General features: G+C 44.2%; 1 protein-coding gene across 2 annotated transcripts in view; it reads left to right on the top strand.

The window, feature by feature from the left end:
* Nucleotides 1-19,593, top strand: part of LOC139765062 (uncharacterized) — a 92,181-nt gene that overhangs the window by 553 nt on the left and 72,035 nt on the right. For both annotated transcript variants that reach the window (XM_071692162.1, XM_071692161.1), the window contains exons 2-3: nt 10,314-10,649; nt 11,354-11,452. In XM_071692162.1, the coding sequence (XP_071548263.1) occupies nt 10,574-10,649; nt 11,354-11,452 (175 nt within the window). In that variant the 5' untranslated portion in view covers nt 10,314-10,573. The remainder of the gene's footprint in view (nt 1-10,313; nt 10,650-11,353; nt 11,453-19,593) is intronic.

Here is a 19,593-nt window from a genome sequence, read left to right as displayed (position 1 = left end):
TATACAAATTCTTAGAAAACATTAGTGCAAAACTTTAGTATTGTTACTTTTCATAGGAATACATGTTTCGTAACTAGGCATGTAACTATAGATTATAGTGGCTAGTAATCTTCGGACTGCTATAATAGAAGTTACAGAAATTCAAAGTCGAAGGTCTTTCATCTGATATTCTTAAACGGAAGGAGTGATTGATGGCTTGTCTTCATGATCCTCGTAATCTTTCTCATACTTCTACTAGTGTAGAGTTTTGAGATCAGATATTTGCTTAAGCTGTCTTTATGAGTGTGACACAGCATAGTACAGTTGGGTCTGGTTCCAAGTGACGTTGTAACCAACAAGAACTTTTTCTGTGAGGCAGACAAGGGTACACTGCGCTGTGTCTGTCTGTAACACAGGTAGCAACCAACTGTGGCCTGACTAGAACTTGTCTCGCTTTTCAGAAGGTGACCCGCTACCAATGCGTGAAGTACGTAAGCACATGCAGAATCAAGCTGATCTCAGTGTTACGTTCTTGTGTTGTTTTACGTTCCTGTGGCATGTAACGTCCCTGTGCTATGTTACATTCCTCTTATGTTACGTTTCAGTTTTGTTACGTTTTTTTGTCTTTTGTTAACTTCCTGTCTAATGATACGTTCCTGTGTTCTGTTAGGTTCTTGTGCTATGTTAGGTTCATGTGTTGTATTAGGTTCCTGTGTTGTGTTAGGTTCCTGTGTTACGTTTGGTTTCAATGTTACATTAGGTTCCTGTGTTGTGTAAGGTTCCTGCTTTGTGTTAGGTTCCTGTGTTATGTCAAGCTCCAGTGTTATGTTAGGCTCCTGTGCTTTGTTAAGCTCCAGTGTTATATTAGGTTCCTGTGTTATGTTTGGTTTCAATGTTACATTAGGTGTCTGTGTTGTGTAAGGTTCCTGCTTTGTGTTAGGTTCCTGTGTTATGTTAGGTTCCAATGTTACATTAGGTTCCTGTGTTGTGTAAGGTTCCTGCTTTGTGTTAGGTTCCTGTGTTATGTTAAGCTCCAGTGTTATGTTAGGTTCCTCTGTTATGTTAAGCTCCAGTGTTATGTTAGGTTCCTGTATTATGTTAAGCTCCAGTGTTATGTTAGGTTCCTGTGTTATGTTAAGCTCCAGTGTTATGTTAGGTTCCTGTGTTATGTTAAGCTCCAGTGTTATGTTAGGTTCCTGTGTTATAGTAGGTCAGAGTGTCTTGGAGTCGTCTCATACTTGTCTTTATTTCGTAATTCCTGTTTCTCTGTTTCATCATATTCTCATTCCATTCTTATGTTTCTCTGTTTCATCATATTCTCATTCCATTCTTGTGTTTCTCTGTTTCATCATATTTTCATTCCATTCTTGTGTTCCTCTGTTTCATCATATTCTCATTCCATTCTTATGTTTCTCTGTTTCATCATATTCTCATTCCATTCTTATGTTTCTCTGTTTCATCATATCCTCATTCCATTCTTGTGTTTCTTTGTTTCATCATATTCTCATTCCATTCTTGTGTTTCTCTGTTTCATCATATTCTCATTCCATTCTTATGTTTCTCTGATTCATCATATTCTCATTCCATTCTTGTGTTTCTCTGTTTCATCATATTCTCATTCCATTCTTGTGTTTGTTTCATCATATTCTCATTCCATTCTTGTGTTCCTCTGTTTCATCATATTTTCATTACATTCTTGTGTTTCCCTGTTTCATCATATTCTCATTCCATTCTTGTGTCTCTCTGTTTCATCAAATTTTCATTCCATTCTTGTGTTTCTCTGTTTCATCATATTCTCATTCCATTCATGTGTTCCTCTGTTTCATCATATTCCCATTCCATTCTTGTGTTCCTCTGTTTCATCATATTTTCATTCCATTCTTGTGTTCCTCTGTTTCATCATATTTCCATTCCATTCTTGTGTTTCTCTGTTTCATCATATTCTCATTCCATTCTTGTGTTCCTCTGTTTCATCATATCTTCATTCCATTCTTGTGTTTCTCTGTTTCACCATATTCTCATTCCATTCTTGTGTTTCTCTGTTTCATCATATTCTCATTCCATTCTTGTGTATCTCTGTTTCATCATATTTTCATTACATTCTTGTGTTCCTCTGTTTCATCATATTCTCTTTCCATTCTTGTGTTTCTATGTTTCATCATATTCTCATTCCATTCTTGTGTTCCTCTGTTTCATCATATTTTCATTCCATTCTTGTGTTTCTCTGTTTCATCATATTCTCATTCCATTCTTGTGTCTCTCTGTTTCATCATATTTTCATTGCATTCTTGAGTTTCTCTGTTTCATCATATTCTCTTTCCATTCTTGTGTTTCTATGTTTCATCATATTCTCATTCCATTCTTGTGTTTCTCTATTTCATCATATTCTCATTCCATTCTTGTGTCTCTCTGTTTCATCATATTCTCATTCCATTCTTGTGTTCCTCTGTTTCATCATATTCTCATTCCATTCGTGTGTTCCTCTGTTTCATCATATTCTCATTCCATTCTTGTGTCTCTCTGTTTCATCATATTCTCATTCCATTCTTGTGTTCCTCTGTTTCATCATATTCTCATTCCATTCTTGTGTTTCTCTGTTTCATCATATTTTCATTCCATTCTTGTGTTCCTCTGTTTCATCATATTTTCATTCCATTCTTGTGTTTCTCTCTCATCATATTCTTATTCCATTCTTGTGTTTCTATGTTTCATCATATTCTCATTCCATTCTTGTGTTCCTCTGTTTCATCATATTTTCATTACATTCTTGTGTTCCTCTTTCATCATATTCTCATTCCATTCTTGTGTTCCTCTGTTTCATCATATTTTCATTCCATTCTTGTGTTCCTCTGTTTCATCATATTTTCATTCCATTCCTGTGTTTCTCTGTTTCATCATATTTTCATTGCATTCTTGAGTTTCTCTGTTTCATCATATTCTCATTCCATTCTTGTGTTTCTCTGTTTCATCATATTCTCATTCCATTCTTGTGTTTCTCTGTTTCATCATATTCTCATTCCATACTTGTGTTCCTCTGTTTCATCATATTCTCATTCCATTCTTGTGTTTCTCTGTTTCATCATATTCTCATTCCATTCTTGTGTTTCTCTGTTTCATCATATTCTCATTCCATTCTTGTGTTCCTCTGTTTCATCATATTTTCATTCCATTCTTGTGTTTCTCTGTTTCATCATATTCTAATTCCATTCTTGTGTTTCTCTGTTTCATCATATTCTCATTCCATTCTTGTGTTCCTCTGTTTCATCATATTCTCATTCCATTCGTGTGTTTCTCTGTTTCATCATATTCTCATTCCATTCTTGTGTTTCTCTGTTTCATCATATTCTCATTCCATTCTTGTCTCTCTGAAACCTTTCAGTGATGACTGGCAGTTGTGTCAGCTGTTTCTTTTCCACAGAACTTCATTATCCTTCGTGCTTTTGACTCATTTTACAAAACTATATCTTTTTCTTACCCAAATGATTTGGTAAACAGAGAAGAGGTAGTGAAAGCTTTGCAGAAGATGAAAGCCGGCAATGCAGCAGGTTTGGATGGTATTGCAGTGGAATTTATTAAAAAAGGGGGTGACTTTATTGTTGACTGGTTGGTAAGGTTATTTAATGTATGTATGATTCATGGTGAGGTCCCTGAGGATTGGCGGAATGCGTGCATAGTGCCATTGTACAAAGGCAAAGGGGATAAGAGTGAGTGCTCAAATTACAGAGGTATAAGTTTGTTGAGTATTCCTGGTAAATTATATGGGAGGGTATTGATTGAGAGGGTGAAGGCATGTACAGAACATCAGATTGGGGAAGAGCAGTGTGGTTTCAGAAGTGGTAGAGGATGTGTGGATCAGGTGTTTGCTTTGAAGAATGTATGTGAGAAATACTTAGAAAAGCAAATGGATTTGTATGTAGCATTTATGGATCTGGAGAAGGCATATGATAGAGTTGATAGAGATGCTCTGTGGAAGGTATTAAGAATATATGGTGTGGGAGGAAAGTTGTTAGAAGCAGTGAAAAGTTTTTATCGAGGATGTAAGGCATGTGTACGTGTAGGAAGAGAGGAAAGTGATTGGTTCTCAGTGAATGTAGGTTTGCGGCAGGGGTGTGTGATGTCTCCATGGTTGTTTAATTTGTTTATGGATGGGGTTGTTAGGGAGGTAAATGCAAGAATTTTGGAAAGAGGGGCAAGTATGAAGTCTGTTGGGGATGAGAGAGCTTGGGAAGTGAGTCAGTTGTTGTTCGCTGATGATACAGCGCTGGTGGCTGATTCATGTGAGAAACTGCAGAACCTGGTGACTGAGTTTGGTAAAGTGTGTGGAAGAAGAAAGTTAAGAGTAAATGTGAATAAGAGCAAGGTTATTAGGTACAGTAGGGTTGAGGGTCAAGTCAATTGGGAGGTGAGTTTGAATGGAGAAAAACTGGAGGAAGTGAAGTGTTTTAGATATCTGGGAGTGGATCTGGCAGCGGATGGAACCATGGAAGCGGAAGTGGATCATAGGGTGGGGGAGGGGGCGAAAATTCTGGGAGCCTTGAAGAATGTGTGGAAGTCGAGAACATTATCTCGGAAAGCAAAAATGGGTATGTTTGAAGGAATAGTGGTTCCAACAATGTTGTATGGTTGCGAGGCGTGGGCTATGGATAGAGTTGTGCGCAGGAGGATGGATGTGCTGGAAATGAGATGTTTGAGGACAATGTGTGGTGTGAGGTGGTTTGATCGAGTGAGTAACGTAAGGGTAAGAGAGATGTGTGGAAATAAAAAGAGCGTGGTTGAGAGAGCAGAAGAGGGTGTTTTGAAGTGGTTTGGGCACATGGAGAGAATGAGTGAGGAAAGATTGACCAAGAGGATATATGTGTCAGAGGTGGAGGGAACGAGGAGAAGAGGGAGACCAAATTGGAGGTGGAAAGATGGAGTGAAAAAGATTTTGTGTGATCGGGGCCTGAACATGCAGGAGGGTGAAAGGAGGGCAAGGAATAGAGTGAATTGGAGCGATGTGGTATACCGGGGTTGACGTGCTGTCAGTGGATTGAATCAAGGCATGTGAAGCGTCTGGGGTAAACCATGGAAAGCTGTGTAGGTATGTATATTTGCGTGTGTGGACGTATGTATATACATGTGTATGGGGGGGTGGGTTGGGCCATTTCTTTCGTCTGTTTCCTTGCGCTACCTTGCAAACGCGGGAGACAGCGACAAAGTATAATAAAAAATAAAATACAAAATCTTTTATTTACTACAATTATGAATTGAATTAAAAACGTTGTAGAGCACTGGATCTTGAAGATGTTTGTGATAGTGAAATATAGATCAACACTTCATCACAGACCACATACAGAACAACACTTCATCACAGACCACATATAGATCAACATTTCATCACAGACCACATATAGAACAACATTTCATCACAGACCACTTATAGATCAATACTTCATCACAGACCTCAGTACAACATTACACAGACACACAGTCTGCTGTATGAGCACAGATGTTTGTATTGCCCTAAACTTTAATTTTGTTTCAAAATTAGTTATAGTACATTATATGATTATTCCAGGTTTGAAAAATGTTGAAATTCTACAGTTTGCGTACGATAGGGATCCGTTAACAATACGGAACTTTTCGCCTGAGCAAAAGACAACGGTTCAGTGCTACCAATTTTAGAGGACATCAAATTTAGGCGTTGAGAGCATCAGCTGTTGTGGTGCCTGTCATTGTTTCCGTTGTAAATGATCAAGTGAAACTGTTGCCATTTCTTGCAATTTTTAAACAGATGCAGCGGCATTATAGTAGTCGTGCAAAGTCCCCACGAAAGTTGAAAAGAACAGTTGCATGATGAATTTCTGCCAGTAAATAAGGAAGAAAGAACATTTAGGGGAAATATACATGGGCTTTCGATCAGAGGGCATTATTGACAGACACATTTATGTATGTATGACGAGATATCAGCCATCACAAGTTACTGGAAAGGGGCGCTGGGTTACGAAATGTTGACAGCCATTGTTCTCACTCTTGCACTGTACAGTTTACAGAATCTTGTATAACAGAATCTTGTCTTTCTACAGATATTGTTTATATTTTTTTCCCCGTGGTATCGTATCTTTGAGTCTGTTTCCTCTGATTAATTTTTAACCACGTGGTCAAATTTAAGCATTACATGATCACATTTCCCACTAGTGTGTGCGTGTTTGTGTCTTCCATGTTACATATGAAACAGTTCTGCACGGAAAGGACCGCTCACCTGTGCGACATTACTAAATATAGAAGTTATCAGATGACAAACTATTGCCACATGTTTGACAGATGTGTGTGTGTGTGTGTGTGTGTGTGTGTGTGTGTGTGTGTGTGTGTGTGTGTGTGTGTGTGTGTGTATGTGTGTGTGTGTGTGTGTGTGTGTGTGTGTGTGTGTGTGTGTTTATGTGTGTGTGTTTATGTGTGTGTGTGTGTGTGTAATCACCTACTTACAATGTACGAGAAGTGAGTTTTACACTCGTGGGGCCCCATCTCTTCAACATTCACACACCTTAATTCTCGTATATTGTGTGCGTTAACTAAGTCATTTCATTGCATTAATCTTTACATATTTCATAGCAAGAGTCTTAAAGGGTCTTAGAGACTTAAAGGTTATGATCAGGTCACTCCTTACTTTTTTCTTTTCTACGGAAATCAAATTAAAATCTCTGGTCTTTTCTTGTAACTTAGCTCTTTTAATTCTGGTACCATCTTTACTGCTCCCCTCTGGACCATCCCTAAGAGTTCTTTGTGCTTCTTTTGATTCGGTAACCAAACATGAGAAGTATATTCAAGTTTTGACCTTATGTGTGATGTGAACAGCTTGCTGAATAACTCCTTAACCATGAAACTCAATGTGCTATATTCTCTTTGGTGGACATATTTGTAGCCCTCAGCCTCTTGTTGTAGCTCAAATCTCTAAACACTGGTATCATATTTGTTATTTCTTATTTGGATCCTCTCAATCACATCTTTGCGCTTCTTTATTCTTATATATGTTGTCAATAGCTTACCAAACTCTTTCTTATCCGTAGTCTTGATTACGAATCAAATATTTGCCAGTAGGTAATGTGCCTGTTTCACAGTTCTCACTCGGCGAGAAATTGGCGTAATATCATCTCCTGGTGTCTTTCATTCATAAATTCCTGTAATTCATTTCCCGTTAGGCAATAATTGCACTGAGGCTTTGTTTTACTGTCTCCATTCCTAATATCATACATCTAATCTGACTGAATTTCATCATCCATTATTCAGACCAACTTTGGAGTTTGCCCGGGTCCCTATGTAATCTAATGCCATCGTCGTCTGTCACTATTTTTTTCGTGAACCTGACATTATCTACAAACATGTTTAGGTAAGATGAAGCCCTGCAGCATCCTACTTGTAACCTGAACCGATACTAAGAATGTGCCTCATACCTTCCTCCTTTGTTCCTTCCACTATGGTAAACGTCTATGTACTGAGGGAGTCTGCCCTTAACCTTGCTTTTACCTCTAGCCTAAACAGACTCTGGTGGAGTATAGTGTCAGAAGCATCCTGTCAGTCTAACACAGTCCACCCAACTCTCTGTGTGATCTAAATTGCTATACAAAGTTAGCAGATTGGCAAAGGATGGCCCTCTTTCCCTGAACCTGTGTTGTCTCCTAGTCAGGTTGCTCCTTCTTTGTAAGTCGTCAAACATCTATATTGATTATCTTTTGTCGATGTTGATAAAACTATCCTGAAGTTCAAGGCGATTTCTCGATCATCTTTTTCAAATATATGCACGTTTACTCTCCTCCACATGTCTGGGACCGCTCATTCCTCTTGTGACCTATTGAAAAATATTCTAGAGGCCCAGCAAGTGCCTCCACACACGCCCTCAGCACATATGAGGAAACATCACCAACACCGTGGGCCTATAGGAGTCAAGTATCTTAATAGCCGTATTATGTTATTTCTATCAAAATCTATACCTTCTATGACTTTTCCTTCTCCCACCTTGCTTACACTGGGGAAGTATCTTTCTCCACTTTGTAAATACTTTTACACTTCATCATTCCGCTCCTTTCACATATCCCCATCATCCTCAAGAATTATCACCTTCGAGCCTCTCAAGCCAAATTGGCATTTGTTTGACCAATCATTTGCTCCTGATGAACTTATGTATAAGTTTTGGATTGTCTTTTGCCTTGTCCACTATACTGTTTTCAAGGTCTCTGCTCCTCCTTCTTACCTTCCACTACCTGTTTCTTGTTGTCCTGTGTCTCTCATATGCTCGGTGGCTACAGTGTCGCCTGAAAATCCTTCATAGTACATTTATGAACTCTCGCTTTTGGTACTGCTTGGTGAACCACGTCTAAATCCTTTTCAGTCCTCCTCTTATGTTAGATAATCATCAAATGGTACCACTGTTCTGGCTCCTTCCTTGTACGTATTATAGAGCCATCTATAGCAATGATCTATACTCCTGTTATAGCAATCTCTGAGAGATCTTGGTAAGCTCTTCGTGATTGCCACGATGGTATTTCCTTTTTAGGTTCTGCACCGCTTCTCATCCCCTCAACCCCCTGATCGCCTTCTTGCGTCCCACATGATGAAAACGAAGTAGTAAATGATAACTTTCATCCAAGAGGTGAATCATGTCTACTTTGTTCTATTGTGTTATGTGTACTGACAAGATTTAGTAGAGGTAGTGCACTATTCCCCCTGACTTGTATTTTCCATTACATATCTACGGAAGATGGTCTCCTGTATATATTCAAGCAACGTCTTCATCCATAACTCTCTGTCTAAATGCAAATTTTTCAAGTCTATTACCCTATGATTATCCTCCCATACATCAATATCTGAACACCTTCGAGGGAGGAATATCTTCACAATCAGTATTTCACCTTCTCCGAGAGAGGGGTATCTTCACCATCTACATTTTGTCATCTCCGAGGAAGGGGTGTCTTCATCATCATCATTTCACCGTCTCCGGAAGAGGAGTATCTTCACCATTTTGCCATCTCTCGGGAGGAGTATCCTCACAATCTTACCATCTCTGGGGAGGAGTGTCTTCACCATCTTACCATCTCTGGGGAGGGGTATCTTCACCATCCTATCATCTCTGGGGAGGGGTATCTTCACCATCCTACCATCTCTGGGGAGAGGTATCTTCACCATCTTACTATCTCTGGGGAAGGGTATCTTCACCATCCTGATTATTCCTTCGTTATTTCATTGTACATTTGACTTCGGTCCTTGCCAGTTCCTTGGATGGTTGTAAACTAACATCAACACGATACACTTCCATCTCACAGTAATTTTATACATTGTTAACTGTGTAAAAGCACCATCCATTAACGTTTACCAGTGTTTAATGGTATTCTCGTCAGGGGGGCCACTCACCCCTTCTTCCTTTGTTCCTCCTTGCATCTATCGTGTATCCCTCAGGGTAGGTTACATTAAGCTTTACCTCTTTTGTGAGTTTTGTTTCTTCCACTTGGACAGTGTCGATGTTGCTTCGTATGATACGGTCTTTGAACTCCAGTTCCTTCTCATTTGCCTAAGTCCGTGTGTATCTGTGTACAGAATCTTTAGCATAATGCCTGCCTGAGCTCGAGGTTGCAGTGTTGTTTCTCCCTCTAAGATGATAATTGTGTAATTACTTATTTATTCATTTATATATCAAGGGATAAGAGCTCTACACTCCTGGGATATTAAGTAGGGCATGCACGTTGGGCTCACCGCAGGAAATTTTAGTAAAGAGTAACGGGTAGTAAGTAACATGTGGTCGACTGTTATGTGTAAGCTGAGAGGTGTGTTTATGGACGCGCTGCCGGGAGCTCACGTTGTATGTGAGACAAAAAAAAACTAATCGAGTCCATGAATGTGTCAGAGGACAGTGCGGAGACTCAGACAACAGATGTCACACGCGCTCTTATGCACTGATTGACCAACACTGGAAAAAAAGGCGAATCAGATGAGTTGAAGGAAACTTGATTTAAGGATGACCTAGCTCACACATATAGTTCTGAGGAATGGTTGATGGCACGTTCACTAAACATCAGAAAATAGGCTTTTCAGTGACGATAATGTTGCGTATGATTTACTATACTAAGGCGTATGATTTACACTACTGCGACTTATAATTTTTCATTAGCGTGGCGCATGATTTACTTCACAGCGACACATGAGTTGAAGTTTTCTGAAGTAGGATTTGGAAGTCCTGGTTTGTGCCTCTGGAGTTGGTTAGATAGATTGATTTAATCATTAATATATAACCTTCAAGACTTTTTTCTCGAGTTTCAGCAACATTACTTGACTAAATATAATGACTTGATGTTATTATGTAACAGAGGAAACTGCACCGGTAGCAGCCTCATCAGTGGTCATAACAACATCGACAACAACAACAACAAGAACAACAACACTAGCAACAGCAGGACAAAGAGTGATTTTACCATCGTCTTTTTCAACCTCAGCTTTACCTCCAGCAACTGCATCACCAACATTTACATCTCCAACATCAGCAGTACTTCCACGACCACAACCACCACCATCACCATTAACAGAGGACCGCTAACGGTCGTTAACAGAGTGGGACTTAGTAAGGGAGATGTGGAGGACGACTCGTGTGTTGGTGGTTGTGATGTTGGGGATGTTGGTGGTGTTAAGTGAGTCTGCTCTCACAGGTGAGTCACTGGGACACACGTAAGATGATGTCTAACGTGATTTGTGAGTCAGAGGACGTTCAGTCTGAAGACCAACGGTTTCTTTGTCTATATGTTGTCCTTCACTTGTGGAAGACTGAAATAAAGAATATGGGACGTCATATTACACAGCATTACTAAGCAAGGAAGAAGTGGTACTCAATTACTCAAAGTATTTTGGGATGTGCATGTATTGAACCAATTCGAATTTTGACGTTTTACATTTGCTCAAGTACACATTCAGAGAGAGAAATACGTTTATTTAGTTACTTTTCTTCCTGTCGTCTTATTTGTTGGTGAAAGTGACCGTGATGGTCACATAGCAGAGCTTACTGACGTAGCCACAGTACATCAATATGACCTTCCCTCCAACCGAGAGGTCCGCAAGAACAGTAACGATATGAACATCCATTTCGTCCGGTTATGTACTGGAATGAAAACAAAAGTAGACATGATCAAAGGGCTTGAGTAGATTAGTAATCAAGTTTCGGCATCCTGAAGCAAAAGTAGAAACAGCCAAAATTTGTATTATTTTACCTCAAGTAAATCCCGTTATAATCTATTACTGTTATTACTAACTGCTAACTGCTACTTCCTTACCTACTTCTCCTTTCTCAGGAGTTACACATAGGGAAAGGCTCTACTTGCGTTCACTTGTTCAATGATTTATTGGATTACTCCTGCAGGAAACGAGGCGATACAAGATATCATCGAAAGTAGATTTAGCATAGTGGAGAACGCTCTACGAGAGGACCAAAACCTCACTAAGTATGTTGACAGCCAAGGTGAGTCAGTGTTACCCTCTGTGTACCCTCGTTCTCATGTCAACCTCTGATACTCTTATGCACACATTCCCCTCCCTCCCTCCCTCGCCACCCGTTGTTACTGTTTGTACACATACCCTCTCCCTCGACACCCGTTGTCACTGTCTGTACACATCTTTATTCCTCGGAACCTCTTGTTGTTGCCTGTGTACATATCCCCCTCCTTGCTTTTACTTTCTCTTTACACACCCTTTCCCTCGCCACCCGTTGTTACCCTGTGTACATACGATTATCTCAAAAGTTTGATTCAGATTTGAGTAAATACAAGCAAAACGATGTACCTTAGATAGAAATTGATGCTATGGAACAGCTAGATTTGATATCTCTTTATCTATCCCACGTTTCACATGGAAAATACTTGCACCACACCAGTTCAGTTATGCTCCGGTCGAATCGCAATGGAACCAACAGTCAAGGAGGACCAGGCAGACTCAAGTACCCCTTTGACGTTACCAGACACACTAGGACCAACCCCAATCATTCATTAAACAGCCCCTAGACTTAGCTCTTCCTTCTCCTGTTTCTGCAGCATTCTTGATCTCAGATCCAATCTTCCTCTGTAGAACATCATCTGTTTATTTTCACCCCAAAAAAGGGCAGTGCTTGGCTCACTTTTGTAATACTAAGGCTCAATTTTTTTTTACCATCTATGACTTTGCTTTTATGTCTCCTGTATTTCCCTAAAAAATCCCTCCATGTACAATTCTTTGATTTCGCAACCTCTACTACGAAGCATTCCTTTCTTTAAATGCACGCGTTAAAATCATGTGTTGGGGATTTCAATTTACACCAGAATGATTGTTTAGACTCTATCTGGAGTGATCCCAGTGGGACCAATGCCCCTTTATCCTCACATTAACGACTTACAACAAACACCCAACATGAGTTCCAGACCGACACGACTACTCATCTACTGAACCCTCACACTATACATTACTTCTGCCCCTTACCTAAAGTCCTTCGACCACTATCTAATCTCTATCACTTCAGCAAAGTATGTCCAACCCCATCCTTCAATTGAAACTCCAACTCTGACGCTATATGAGCTCACCAGTCATCCCTGCCCGGCTTCTTCATCGTCTCTCCATGGGACGGGTATGGGCCGGAATGCCTCCATTTGTGCTGTCGCATAGAGATCATCTTGGCTAGGATAGAGTACTACGACTCTCTTCTCCAAGACTATTCTTTCCCCAGTCATTTTTTTATTGCTCCTGCTCTGATGCCTGACGCATTAGGAGCAAAGCTTGTTGAGCCATGAAACTCTTCCATTCCTTTGAATTCCACAGCATTTCATTTCTTCTTGAAATCACAAGAAAGCTGTTCTACGTACAGTCATGCAAATGTTAATAAAGTGTGCTGATCAGAACTAAAAATAAATGATTCTCGTCTTTAACCAAAAGCAATACCACTAATTCTTCATAATTCCGACTTTCCGTCTTTCTTCTGACCCAGTCAGTCTATGGTTATAATCCAAATAATAAAGCAGCTCTTTTCGGAACCTAATCATACCCCATCTTTTACAGAACCTCCATGTATAGGGAACTCTAAGTACCTTTCCAGGTATACGTGGGGAAGGCGCACAATATGGCTTGGCAATTATTCGAATCCTCCGAGCTAGTTCCGATCCTTGCTCGCCTGATTCGTGAGTGATTAAAATCCTAAACTTTTCATTCCTCTTGGAAGCATGCTTTTATGCAGGCCAGTCCAAAGAAAAGTTAGCTTTCTGACCCTTTCATCTATCGCCCCATTACTCTCACTTTTATTGTCTCCAACGTCTTTGAAACTCTCCTTCACTCTCACTCTCTCTTAACACTGAAATTCATTCTCTTTGTTGTATGGCTGTAACAGATAGCTAAGCGCAATGTCAGATGACGCGGTGATTCAGTGGTTCACGATGACGTGCAACTGACGTCATCTGTCACGCCACTGAATCACGGTTTGGGATTGGCCGCCGCCGGACTACTGAGCAGACCAGGGTATGCGTGGGAGGTGAGGGTGGTGCTGACGTGGACTGCGTGGGCAGTTGTCACCCGGCCTTTGAACCTCTAACGTGTAACCTAAGCTTCTTGAACAAGTGTTAGTCTGCCAGGGTTCGTCTTTTCTTAACCCTCGACAGTCTTCAGGTGTTGTGCTGCTGTTCGATTATCTTCAAGCTACCTAGGTATGTCTACCGTTGTGTAAGACGTTGGGAAGGCCGGTGCTCTGGTTACTCGAGTGAGCGATCTGATGGATGTCCGGATGATCCCAGAGTTGGACGGTTCGTTACACGACGTGATTGAGTGACTAGGTAAGTTCGAGGTGGTGTATCATCTGCGAGGTTTGTCGGGCTTGTACATCATCATACTACTGCAGCTCACCGGCGTTGCGTTTGTTGTCTACCAGTAGCAGAGCAGTACCAACAAACTGATATGCGAAAGAATCAAGGAAGCTCTAGTCTCCGCATTTGCGTCAGATCGGCTCTACGCTTACGAGCAGTTCACAGCTCGTAAGTTGGATGATGGTAAACCGGTGTATGTTCACTAAGACGACTTGCGTCGTCTGGCAGCGCTGTTTGGGGGTATGCCTGACACCAGACTGGCCTGGGCTTTTCTGGCAGGCCTACCTGACTCTGCCCGCCTCATCCTACAGGCTGGTTCACGCATGGAATCCATGGATTTCGGCCAGATCCTGAGCCGCGATCGTGCCGTTCTGGTTGAGGAAAATGGCGGCGCTGTGCGGCAGGAGTCGTTCTATGGCGCCCTGCTCATGCAGATGGCAGGTCGAGGCAGCTGTTGTAACCTTGCGTGACTGTGGTTAGCCTAATCACTACGCCCGTGACTAGGTGGACGCGGCACATGCACTGCTTTTGCTGTGGCCACCGAGGGCATACCGCTTCGTCATGCCAGGAATACGGTTTAGGAGAGATGAGACCAGCGCCAGCCTCCTCTCCTGCTCGTCAGTAACAGGCGCTCTGCCAATGGTTCCGTTGATCTTGGACGGGGTGTGAGCTGCGACGCCCTGGCTGCACGTAGTGTCACGCACGCCTCCATGTGCTCCCGTTGGACTAAGCAGGATATCTGACGACGGTGAGCGGTACTTGTGCAAGGGAACGGGCGTGGTGCGCTTCCAGCTGAAGTCAGGAGTTGCTTTACCAGTAGTGATGATGGTGGTCGATAAGCCGCTGAACCTGAACTTCATCCTTGCTATGAATGGCGTTAACGTTTTCTGGTGTGACGGTACGCACGCCGAACGAAGTACGGTTTGGTGTTGTCTCCATCTTCAGCAGTAGGGACTGTAGCAACAGGTCCCGTTATTGATGAAAAGGATTTCACCGTGACTTACGATGCTGCAGCGAGAAAGTGGAATGTTTTGTGGAAGTGGTGTGACGTTACGGAGAGGCCATGTTCGTTAAACACTATTCATAAGTATCGGACACGACCGAAGGCTTGCCAAGAGTACGAACGCGAGCTGTCGCAGTGGATCGCGGATGCCTGGATAGTTCCACACGACGAGATGGGTCACGGAGAAGTGAAGGGGGCAATCCCGCTGATGGCCGTGGTTCAAGAGAACAAAGGAAAGGTGCGCCCGGTGCTCGACTAACGTGAACTGAACTCTCATCTTAGTCCACATACGGCCGACGCAGACATTTGCGGTGAGAAGATGAGTAGCTCCGCCGTGGGCAGAAGATTGCTCTTGTTGACCTTCGTAAACCCTACCTTCAGATCCACGTGAGCCATTCGCTGTGGCCGTATCAGACAGTGGTATTCAAGGGACTGCGGTACTGTTTGACGCAGGTGGGCTATGGACTGAGCATCGCGCCGTTGGTAATGAGTTGGTTCTGAGTACTGTATTGAGTTGGGACGAGAGGATTAGTCGAGCAACTTCGTACTTGGATGACATCCTGATGGACGAGAGGGTGGCGCTTGCGACGGATTTGAGAACCACCTCTGTTATCACGGCCTGGTCTGAAAGTCCGCCGAGTTAGTGTCCGAAGGACCTCGGGTGTTGGGCATGCGAGTCCGGGGAGAGCGACCGGCCTTTTTTTAGAAGCGAGACAACGATGATGTACCGAAGAAGTTGACAAGATGTGTGGTGTTTTCATTGTGTGGGCGCCTTGCGAATCGCATACCTGTTTGTGGCTGGCTGCGTGCGTCGGCCTCCTACCTGAGTAGGCATCGCAGTCACCAACACCTAGGACAGCGAGCTTGCCAATCCGGAGTTGCACCATATGCTCGCCGGGACCCTTCGGCGAGTAAAATGTTCGGATCTACCTCAAGGTCTTTGAGATGTGGATGGCGATGAGGCCGTTATATGGGTGGACGCCAGTTCTCTTGCGACATGGACCGTGCTGGAGGTGAACAATATCGTTGAGGACGTCTGCTGGCTATGGCAGAACAAATGCTCGCACATAAATCTCGCCGAACTGGATGCCATGCTTCGGGGAGTAAACCTTGTTGTCGAATGGAATATGAAATGGCTGTTGTTGACTGATTCGAAGACAGTATACTACTGGTTGATGGACGCTCTGTCGGGGAAATCGTGTCTGAAAACGAAAGCTGTCGGCGAGATGCTCATCCGCCGTCGCCTGGAGACTATAAAAATGGTTATAAGTGAGCATGCTTTGCAGCTCGTCAAAGTCGCCACGCGCTGAGAACAAGGCTGACGCGCTGACCAGAGTGCCATACAGGTGGATGTCTTCTGCAGGCATCCAGTCTATTTGCAGAGCTGTCTCTGCCGTGTCCGAGCGCGAGATCGCTAATATTCATGAAACCAGTGGGCGTCCTGGCATTAAGCACACGCTGTATCTTTGTCGAAGACTTGCCGTAGAGTGATCGACGGCAAGTGAGCAACGTCGTACAAGGTTGCGAAGTGTGCCAATCTATTGACCTAGAGCCCGTAAGGTGGGAAATAGACATAGTTCAGATTGTAGGAATGGTCAGCATGCACGCCTCCCACTTTGAGGACCAGCACTATCTGACACTGATACTGTGGCGCATCACGATATGCCGTTTGGAGGAGACTCGGACTTCAAGATGCGACTGGTGTCATTAACGAGCTTGAGTCTTTTATGAGCGTGATGCACCGACAGAGTTACTGACCGACAACGACACCAGTTTTCGCAGTTCGACATTCTGCAAATTCGCCAGGCGCTGGGGATAAGCGTCATTTATCGCTGTGCGAACGTCCCTTCCTACAACGGGATATCGGAACGTGATCAGACGGTGAAGACAATAGCGGCGCGGAAGCGCTGTTCTGCAGACGCTGTCTATTACTACAATGTGATGCCACGAGGTGATGACCCTTCCTCTGCTCCTGCAAATCGGATCTTCAGGTACAAGGTCAGGCTGCTCGGCATGGACGGTGTAAGCGAGCATGATCGGTCAGCGATCGTGCAGCATCACCTCGAGGCCGGCGACAGTGTGGGTCCGCGGCGCATCCCAGCACAAGATGCAACGTTCACAGCTCCGTTGGATCTGTGACCAGGGCTTCTCTGCGCAGAATGTCGAGGTCGACGGCGTGCCGCGCCACGTGTGTGATCTGCGGCTAGTCACGTCGCAACCATCGGTCGCAGAGGAGTCGGTTAAGGATGAGGGTACTGGGAACGACGCAGAAGACTACAATCTGATGATGTTTACTTGCCACTAGAACGACTCTGCCACAGATGGAGCTGAAGGTTCGACCGAGAATGGGGAGGAAAGTCCAGGACGACCATTGCTATGCCGGAGTTCAAGTGAATGCCGTCCGTTGGACAGTTTTCATTATAGTGATCTTTAAGATCAGAGACGAGTGTTGTATGGCTGTAACAGTTAGGTAAGCGCAGTGTCAGATGACGCGGTGATTCAGTGTTTCACGATGACTTGCAACTGACGTCATCTGTCACGCCACTAAATCACGGTTTGGGATTGGCCGCCGCCGGACTACTGAGCAGACCAGGGTATGCGTGGGAGGTGAGGGTGGTGCTGACGTGGACTGCGTGGGCAGTTGTCACCCGGCCTTTGAATCTCTAACGTGTAACCTAAGCTTCTTGAACAAGTGTTGTCTGCCAGAGTTCTTTTCTTAACCCTCGACAGTCTTCAGGTGTTGTGCTGCTGTTCGACTATCTACAAGCTACCTAGGTATGTCTACCGTTGTGTAAGACGTTGGGAAGGCCGGTGCTCTGGTTACTCGAGTGAGCGATCTGATGGATGTCCGGATGATCCCAGAGTTGGACGGTTCGTCACACGACGTGATTGAGTGACTGGGTAAGTTCGAGGTGGTGTATCATCTGCGAGGTTTGTCGGGCTTGCATATCATCATACCACTGCAGCTCACCGGCGTTGCGTTTGTTGTCTACTATTAGCAGAACTGTACCAACAAACTGGTATACGAAAGAATCAAGGAAGCTCTTGTCTCCGCATTTGCGTCAGATCGCCTCTACGCTTACAAGCAGTTCACCGCTTGTAAGTTGGGTGATGATGAATCGGTGGATGTTCATTTAGACGACTTGCGTTGTTTGGCACCGCTGTTTAGGGGTATGCCTGACACCAGCCTAGCCTGGGCTTTTCTGGCTGGCCTACCTGACTCTGCCCGCCTCATCCTACAGGCTGGTTCACGCATGGAATCCATGGATATAGGCCAGATCCTGAGCCGCGCTCGTGCCGTTCTGGTTGAGGAGAATGGCGGCGCTGTGCGGCAGAAGTCCTTCTGTGGCTCCCTGCTCGTGCAGATGGACAGGTCGAGGTAGTGTTGTAACCTTGCGTGACTGTGGTGAGCCTAATCACTACGCCGGTGAATGATTAGGTGGACGCGGCAACAGGCGCTGCTTTTGCTGTGGCAACCGACGGCATACCGCTTCGTCATGCCAGGAATACGGTTTAGGAGAGATGGGACCATCGCCAGCCTCCTCTCCGGCTTGTCAGTAACGGGCGCTCTGCCGATGGTTCCGTTGATCTTGGACAGGGTGTGAGCTGCAACGCCCTGGTGGACACCGGGTGTACGAAGAGTATCGCGCACGACTCCATGTGCTGCCGTTAGACGAAACAAAATATCTATGACGACAGTGAGCGGTATTTGAGCAAGGGAACGGGCGAGGTGCTCTTCCAGATGCCGTCAGGAGTTGCGTCACCAGTGGAGGTGTTGATGGCGGTCGATAAGCCGCTGAACCTGAACTTCGTCCTTGCTATGAATGGCGTTAACGTTTTCCGTGGTGTGACGGTACGCACGCCGAAGCGACTGTAGCAGTAGCGACTGTAGCAACAGGTTCTATTATTGATGAAAAGGATTTCACCGTGACATACGATGCTACAGCGAGAAAGTGGAATGTTTTGTGGAAGTGGTGTGACGTTACGGAGCCGCCATGTTCGTTGAACACTATTCATGAGTATCGGATGCAACCGAAGGCTTGCCAAGAGTACGAACGCGAGCTGTCGCAGTGGATTGCGAATGGCTGGATAGTTCCACACGACGAGATGGGTCACGGAGAAGTGAAGGGGGCAATCCCGCTGATGGCCGTGGTTCAGGAGAACAAAGGAAAGGTGCGCCCGGTGCTCGACTAACGTGAACTGAACTCTCATCTTAGTCCACATACGGCCGACGCAGACATCTGCGGTGAGAAGATGAGAGTGGCTCCGCCGTGGGCAGAAGATTGCTCTTGTTGACCTACGTAAACCCTACCTTCAGATCCACGTGAGCCATTCACTGAGGCCGTATCAGACAGTGGTATTCAAGGGACGGCGGTACTGTTTGACGCAGCTGGGCCATGGACTGAGCATCGCGCCGTTGGTAATGAAGGTTTTGAGTACTGTATTGAGTTGGGACGAGAGGATCAGTCGAGCAACTTCGTACCTGGATGACATCCTGGTGGACGAGAGGGTGGCGCTTGCGACGGATTTGAGAACCACCTCGGTTAACACGGCTTGGTCTGAAAGTCCGTTGAGTTAAGAGTCCAAAGGACCTCGGGTGTATGGCATGTGAGTCTAGGGGGAGCGACCGGCCTGTTTTTAGAAGCGAGACAACGATGTTAATGTACCGAAGAAGTTGACAAGACATGTGGGGTTTTCATTGTGTGGGCGCCTTGCGAATCATATACCTGTTTGTGGCTGGCTGCGTGCGTCGGCCTCCCATCTGAGGAGGCAACGCAGTCA

The sequence above is a fragment of the Panulirus ornatus genome, chromosome 52 (genome assembly GCF_036320965.1).
Source record: "Panulirus ornatus isolate Po-2019 chromosome 52, ASM3632096v1, whole genome shotgun sequence".
Classification (NCBI taxonomy): Eukaryota; Metazoa; Arthropoda; class Malacostraca; order Decapoda; family Palinuridae; genus Panulirus; species Panulirus ornatus.
This window is presented reverse-complemented; position numbering and strand designations above follow the sequence as displayed.